The 7,740-nt window shown below is 37.3% G+C and overlaps 1 protein-coding gene across 3 annotated transcripts in view; it reads left to right on the top strand.

Moving 5' to 3' along the window:
• The first annotated feature begins 4,169 nt into the window (after positions 1-4,169).
• The window catches only part of LOC139686375 (proto-oncogene c-Rel-like), a 43,735-nt gene continuing 40,164 nt past the window's right edge, over positions 4,170-7,740 (top strand). The window contains exons 1-4 of one of the 3 annotated variants that reach the window (XM_071583567.1): positions 4,170-4,508; positions 4,871-4,956; positions 5,341-5,423; positions 5,518-5,834. In XM_071583567.1, coding sequence (XP_071439668.1) covers positions 5,619-5,834 — 216 coding nt within the window. In that variant the 5' untranslated portion in view covers positions 4,170-4,508; positions 4,871-4,956; positions 5,341-5,423; positions 5,518-5,618. Of the gene's footprint in view, positions 4,509-4,870; positions 4,957-5,340; positions 5,428-5,517; positions 5,835-7,740 lie in introns of all 3 variants that reach the window. The other 2 variants (XM_071583565.1, XM_071583566.1) reach the window with 2 other exon arrangements.

Raw genomic sequence — 7,740 nt, 5'->3', positions numbered from 1 at the left:
TATACCGAAGCCAGGAAATCTACTAAAGTCAATTGAACGACTTTGTATTCCAGAATTTTATTTGATGTGCTCGACCGATGTCCCATGCAGATTTCGTCCCATTGTGGCATCTTCAGGTGCACAGTGTTATATGCAAGTTTATCTCCCGTCAAACATATATATTGTAATTCCCATTCCCAATTTTAATTTCCATTCTCAATAAATTTATGAAAAATAACACGGAATCTAGATGATACAACGCAGATGTTAGAAAATCTTTGCGATATGAAAGGCTGTGTCACTCCAAGATGAAAAATATAAGGGATGATACCTCTTGCGACCAACGGAATGAGATCAATTATAATTGCAAGATATCTAGGGCAAATGCCAAGGAGGACTTTCGGAAAGCGTTGAGCGAGTTCAAAAGAAAAAGATAAAAAATTTGAAAGAGAATCCGAAAGCATTTTGGTCATACGTCAGAGAGGTTCAGGGAAATAAGTCAACAGTTAATTCACTCAAAATCGATGAAGGCGAAAGATTGACCAGCAGTTTAGAAATGGCCAACGTAGTTAATTCCTTCTTTCAAGGCGTCTTCACCAATGTCTCACCGAATGTCTCCGATAGCTTACCAAATCGTTCCGGTAGCCGATGCCCACAACTGAATTCTCATATAATGGAACAGAATGTTTGCTGAAAAATATTAAGCCTAATAAATACTTACTCCGGACCCGACCAAATACCCTCTTGTAAATTAAAGGAAATAGAGTCGGATATTGTACCGTATCTAGAATTCATATATGAGAAATCGCTATTAGATCACAAGGTTCCCAGAAATTGGCCAACAGCTGATGTAACACCTATGCTTAAAAACGGAGACAAGCAGGGGCCGAGCGATTACATACCTATTTCCCTTACGTCCATTTCATGCAAGGACATGGAACATATACTCGTAGTTGCAAGTTCGATCGTGAGGCATCTCGATGGTCTGGGGTTATTGATGTGAAATCAGCACGGTTTCTGAAAGGGTATATCCTGCGAGACAGAACTTGCTCTTTTTGTTAGTGATATTCTTACTTTGGGAGAGAGCAAAATTCCAGTGGACGGGTTTTTCTTAATTTTTTCAAAGTCTTTCCACAAAGTACCTCATAGTAAACTACTCACAAAGCTAGAAGCACATAATATGGATAAATATATCCTGGGCTGGTTTAAGACTTTTTGAATGGTCGGGTATAAAGAGTAGTCACAGACGGAGTCAGATCAAATGCAAAGAAGTCAATACGCCGCGCCTTAGTTAGACTTCACTACTTGGGAGATTTTGAATTTTTATTTTTCAATCATATGCTCAAGGTTTGGGGAGGGAATCTTTCTCCTCGTATACTTCCTCTGTGATACGTGTAGTTACAATCTTACTTGGTGTTACAGAGAATATTCGTTACAGCATTTGATTAAAATGTTTACTCTTTGTACGTAAAGGTTCCGCGATGCATTGAAATGTATTGCACCATAAATTAATTTCTTGAAAATTATTGTGAAGAAAAAATAACCAGAAAGGAAGAGGTCGCCTGGAGATAAACGAAACTATAGAGGAGCATGTCTTACCTTGTCCAAAGCGCGTTCCTTTTCTCCTCGTAGCTTGTTTAATTTTTCTATCTCTTTGGCTAGTTGCTCTTCCAAAGCTGCCTGCTCGATATTTGATTGAATTAGATCGTTCTTCATGTTAGTTCGAAGGATTCTCTCGTGAGATACGATGTCTTCGAACTCCAAAACCATTCTTTCATTTTCCTTTAATTATTTGAAGAGAAGAAAGTATTTATTATTTCGGTGTTGTCACAGTCCTTACGCCACACAATATGCGTATGTGGCAGTGCTCGAACGGTATACCTTCGCATTACTAAACTTGCTAACACAAATTCAAAAAATGTCCGCATTTATCAAATTGTTTTGTTCCTTGTTTTTGATTCCTTGTTTTAGCTTTTTGATTCTCTAACAAAACCCCAACATGGTGTGAAAACGTTTGAGGGATATTAGCGCACATCTTATCCCATTCCTTTATTGTCTTAAGACCCTCCCTATCTCCAACCATGTCCTGGGGTATCCTTATATCTTATGTAGTGTCAGGATTGAATCACTCGCAAACCATTTTACAAGTTAAACGTTACTGCATCAAAAAAACTTTGGCGAATTTTTTTCGTGGAACTTTAAATCTTCGACCAGTAACTTCTATGCATTTCATGCGACTGAAGAGGAAGTATATACACAGCCTGAGTAAGCACCTGCACTGCCATGTAGATGGCCACACCGCATGTGTAAGCGGCAAGACAGCAATAAAGCCAATTGACATGTCATGTGTAGGAGCTTTCTCTTGACACGAATTAATACGGACGTGAAAAGAGGACATTCTTCTTCAAAGAGGACTTTCCAGCGTATGTATTATTATTATTATTATTTTTAATTTACTAGAAAAATGAAGAGAAATGTCTCCGATTGGAGCAATATCCTCCTTCATTTTTTTATAATACCACTCACGAAATTACTTTATTTTTAAACGTTTCTTACCTTTTTCATGGATTTTATAATATTTTCGTACTCCCGACATGTGGATTTGTAAGTCGCGATTTCCTTCATCGCATAACTACTTCTCTCCGTTTCTTTTTTCAACAAAGTTTTAAGCACTAGGAGTTTCCTTTTGTACTGGTCAAGCTGGATGTAAAAAATATAAATGACTTTAGTTAAAAGTGATTTTGTAATTAATCCTACCTATCAATGCCCAAGAGCGAACGCCACAAAGGGATTGAGGGGGCCACATGCTGCCTAGGGTTGTGCATGAATAATTACTGCAACTGGGTCTGCTCCAACTCCCGGGTTGAAAACTTTCCATCGACACTTGTGGAGAAACTCGTGAGATTGGAAGACTATTGACTAAATCGGGCGATTCATATTCATTTGTAGCTGTAGCCCAAATACGTCCGGAGAAACAAACTATTGAACCAATGCACCCCGCATGAGCTTTTTTCCGCGGTGTGAGTTACTATTTTTTAAATTTTAACGTCACCTTGGAAGGAACTTCATTTTACCTGTGATGCCAAATTATGGATCATCTTTGAAAGTTCTTCTCCGACCTCTTTTCTTTTTCTCCAGGCATTCAACAAGAGTACTTCATAAATGCGATGAGCAGCTTGAACTTTATCCTTATCAATTTTTTTTGGAAGGGTATTTTTATCTATTAAATCGCAATTAGAATCTTTTGCAATGCTGGAGATAGAAATTCCACTAGTAAATAAACGGCAATTTTTTTATTACAAAGAAATATTTCAAAAATATGTTTCCGACAGGCACTTATTTACTTTAATATTCGCACATACTAATTTAAAAATATCAACACAGAAGAGACTGAGACACCAGTAGGTACTCACTGATAACCATCTTTAATATTTTTCCGGATGTCGCTCAAATCTTCGAGTGACATATGAATGGTCTTTTTTGCTTCATTCCCTAGAAATACTTCTTCGGCCTCATAGTGTTCAATGATACTGGTTGGTTTCCTTTGTGGAGGCTTGAGCCAATACCTTTGCCGAAATATCTGAATAGGGCTGTTAGAAAAAAATAACTTTTGTGTTTTAACACCAACAAACGTTTGAAATGATGTGTCTCCACCTCCTAAAGAACTAACTGGTGGTGATGTTAATTCTTTAGACGGAGTGAAGGACATAATTGCCTTTCCACATTCCATTTCAAAATAATCTCTATATTGTCCTTAGCAACTTATTGTACACATGTGACGTCAATAACAACGATATTTATAGCAATTATTGGCAAATGAATCAATTAATTATTTCAAGCGGCGCGAATATTACTTTGCAATTAAAATTTTACATTGGGTAGCAGACAAATTCGTTTTATCATTCCAAAATGTTTTCTCACGTTTAAATGAAGATTTATCTGATTTCAGCAGTGAAATCTGCACATAATTTTATGAACCCATGGTATGCAGTGTTACAAGGGGTAATGTCAATTTTTCACCGCACATAATGTTATTTAAGCAAAATTAAATAAACGGAACGTATTAGTCTGTTCTTATACCGCAGTGCACTATGGTCAGAAAACGTTCACTGCTCATGTGACTCTGTCGGCCAATCAGAGGAGAGATATTTCTTGCTTCTCCGAAAAGTAGTGGTCATCGTTTCTCAAAATATCCCCAGCAGAGCCAGTGTTCTAGTCTGGAGAGGACAGCGTACCTGGGTAGGTCGTTGTAAGGTGTAATACGATACTCAAAAAGTTTTAAAGTGGTGTGAACTGGATTTTAATATTTGCATCTTCATCGTTTATTCATGATTGGCGTTTGAATATCAGTGCGCGTAATAAGTGCGAGACCTTGACAATATATAACTGTGTTGTGAACACTTCATTGCGAGCGAGTGTTGGAAAGTTATTCGCAATGCATTGTAAAGAGTATTTCGACGTTCCAATTCGGATTTTTGCGGACCTGCTGCAAACACGGTGATTTATATTTGCTCCAAGAAAGTATAAAGGTAATTCAGGCCAATTTGAAATAGTTATTACGTTTATTGTGATTATGTATGCTTCCAAGTTTTAACTCTATTCATGATGCTATGCAGTCGAAATTAATAGATGACATGTCTAAACACTTTTCTAGTATTTCCTTGAAAGATGAACACAATGGATGTTATATTTTAGAGTTGACTTAAATATCAAGCTTAAGAGTTGTGTTCTACGTTTGTTGTTGTAAGGCGCGTGTGACATTAAGTTCACTCGAATCCCCGTTTTATCAAGCGGGGTGACTCCATCAGTTATAATTGATTCGTTACTTTCAGAATTCGGAGTGTCATATCATTCATTGTATTTATATTTTCATATGTATTCTTTTGTCAAGGCCACAGCTGCCGATATAGTAAAGGAACCTTGATAGGTAATCCGTGATGAAAACGAGTGCTACCAAGAAAAATATGGAGCAATTAGGTGTGTTGTTCGGCTGTTGTTGTTTAGAAATGACAACGTCAATTGCATGCTTGCAATGGAATGGTTTTATTAGTGAACTAATTTACAAGATATTTTGCAGTATGCATGGCCAGGCATTAATTTGGCCTTACTGCTTCTAGGTATGAGGGAAAACATTATTTCCAGTCTTGGTTTGCACCTGGCTAATATTATTTTTTTGGAATTGGTTTTGGGCTTCTTATATCTTACAGCCATAGTGACCATTCTATCCGTGGTAGATAGTTAATTTTGCATACCTTGCTCAACAGCATGCTTGTTTCTTTTCCTACCCAGTATTTAACAAATCAATTGATTTTAAAAATACATATCAAGGGTTTATAATTGTTTTCGATGAACATGTTTTAGATGGGTCATTACAACTGTCCAATGTAGAGGGAATGGAAGATGTTTATCAACCAGAGGCTGAGGAAAATCTTAACATAAGTGATGTCAGTAAGTGAACTGAAAATTGTCTCTCTTCGCCGATATTTCATACTTAACAGAATATCAGCAAATTGTATATCTGTATATTTTGTGTTTCAGTTGAAGTTATTCAAACAACAGATCCAGATTTCGTGGAGAGCAACTTGGTGCCAGTGCAAGGTGACTCTGGTGTAGCGAGAGCGGGAGGATCTGGTGCTGCGATGTACGCGGGTATGGATCCAAGTAGCGGTGGGGCTGGTGGGGTAGGTGCTTCGTCTGTGCCTCCTAGTGCCGCGAGGAGAAGGGCATATATAAACATCATAGAACAGCCGGCCTCCAAGGCTCTGAGATTTCGTTATGAGTGTGAAGGACGATCGGCTGGAAGCATTCCTGGGGTAAACAGCACTCCAGAGAACAAGACTTTCCCCGCAATACAGGTAAGAAGATGGAGTGTTACATAAGGACAGCCAATATTATCGTTTGGTTCGTATGCTATTGCATTTTAAAATGTAAGACAGTAAAGTACGGTAATTCTATTTTATTCATTATTCATTCGTCGGTAGAGAAAATGCCTAATGACAGGATATCCAGTGTGCCATACATGTTATGTTTTATACTTGTACTACTAGGTGAAGACTGTACCACTGATTTTTTATTGTATTAAGTGGCTACTTTTTTTGTTTTATTGAAAGTAGTATGAGATGACTAAGAATGGTGATGATAGAGATGTTTTTCACTTTGTACCCCCAAGGAATTAAGATATTTTTGCTCTAACTGTGTAAAACACCATCTTAACTGCAACCATTCCCCATTTAAGGTGGTCCAAAACTGTGATCTGTGACCTCCCCAAGTGGTTTATGTGATCCCTCAAAGAACTGGCACCACAGTGGCGAAGAGGGTATTCTTAAAAGCCTTTTCTATAAGTGCTTACATTCATTTCCATTAATCCTTCGATCCAAAGAGTGGTCAGCGGTAGTATTTCCTCTGTTCTTCCCTTCCAAATTGTGATTTTCCTCTTGTCTATTGCTGTCTCACAAGTTTTGTCAATTGATTTTCTTGGTAAGGCTATCTCCCTTCAATGCCCCCGTTGTTTATTAAACCCTTGCATCTCAAGGTCTGCTAATTCTAATACTTTTTTCCGTCTATTCGCTGTATCAAATGGCATTGTTCTCTTATATTCTTGAGTGTCTCCTTTCCTTATATTTTCTCATTTCATCAGTTTGATCTTCATGATACATTATTGACACCTTGTTTCCTAGGCTCTTATCCCTCTCCACATCGAGATGGTGGTCCAGGGAGCAGAAGAGCATTCGGCTACTGATTAGGGATACTCAGATTCTAGTCAGCATGATGCTTCTTAGGACAGCCTCGCTTAATATTCATTGTTTGTGATTTAATGGGTATCTTGATCTACGTAGGAAACCATTTAAACATATTCTGGTCTGCTTTTCTAATTGTCCCATTCTTGAATTCCCTCAGGATCAGCTGCATATCATTGATTTACTGTAGTGTTTAAGTTAAAAACCATATGCTTTTCATTATTAAATATATAGGACTGGTACATACTGCCCCTCCCTGCCAGGGCCTAGAGTTTAAAAATGCCCTCATTCCTGACGGTGATTTCATGTAGTGGTAAAATTTCTTTCTCATTATTATGCAGTATTAAACTACTGGTTTTCTAGTAGAGTACTTAAATTTTATTGATTTCAAGTATAGGTAATTTTTAATTTGATTTAATCGTAACTTTATTATAAGATTTCATTGTAAGTAAGTTTCATACTATGTGTCATGACTTTTCAACCCACTACGCATCTATTACATGATGATAATTCTAATAACCTCATCCTAATGTCAATTACAAAACACCCCTAGCAATTATTTTTCAACGTACAGTTGAACTTGAAAAAGTCAATTTACTTCAAAGTTTAAGAATGGTTTGAGTAGGCAAAATGCACTTCCAACAGATTGTTACAATTCATAATGCAAACATGTATTACCAATAGTCCCAGGTTGTAGCTGCAAAATGCTGTCAGCCTTTCATGTCTCAATTGTAGAAGCATTAAAAGTTAAATATTCTTCTTCTTGGCACAGAACTGTTATCTCTTGCCGTAAATGAAGAAGCAATGATCTTCTTGACTGGGCAATGCTCAACCACAATCAAGTCATCATCCACACTTACCCAATGCTCTTAATTCCTTGTTGAATGGTACGAAATGCTGATATCTGGACCCTTCTTCGGGAAAGTAGATAATCATGTCTACTTCATCTGACCTTGAAAAATCATTCAGAAAAATAACTTTGCTAACCAAATCTCATGATTTTTGAAGTAAATGGTTCCAAAAA

Source organism: Hetaerina americana, unplaced genomic scaffold, assembly GCF_022747635.1.
Source record: "Hetaerina americana unplaced genomic scaffold, ioHetAmer1.1.p SCAF_14, whole genome shotgun sequence".
Taxonomy (NCBI): domain Eukaryota; kingdom Metazoa; phylum Arthropoda; class Insecta; order Odonata; family Calopterygidae; genus Hetaerina; species Hetaerina americana.
The sequence above is the reverse complement of the archived record's forward strand: the minus strand, read 5'-3'. Positions and strand labels throughout refer to the sequence as shown.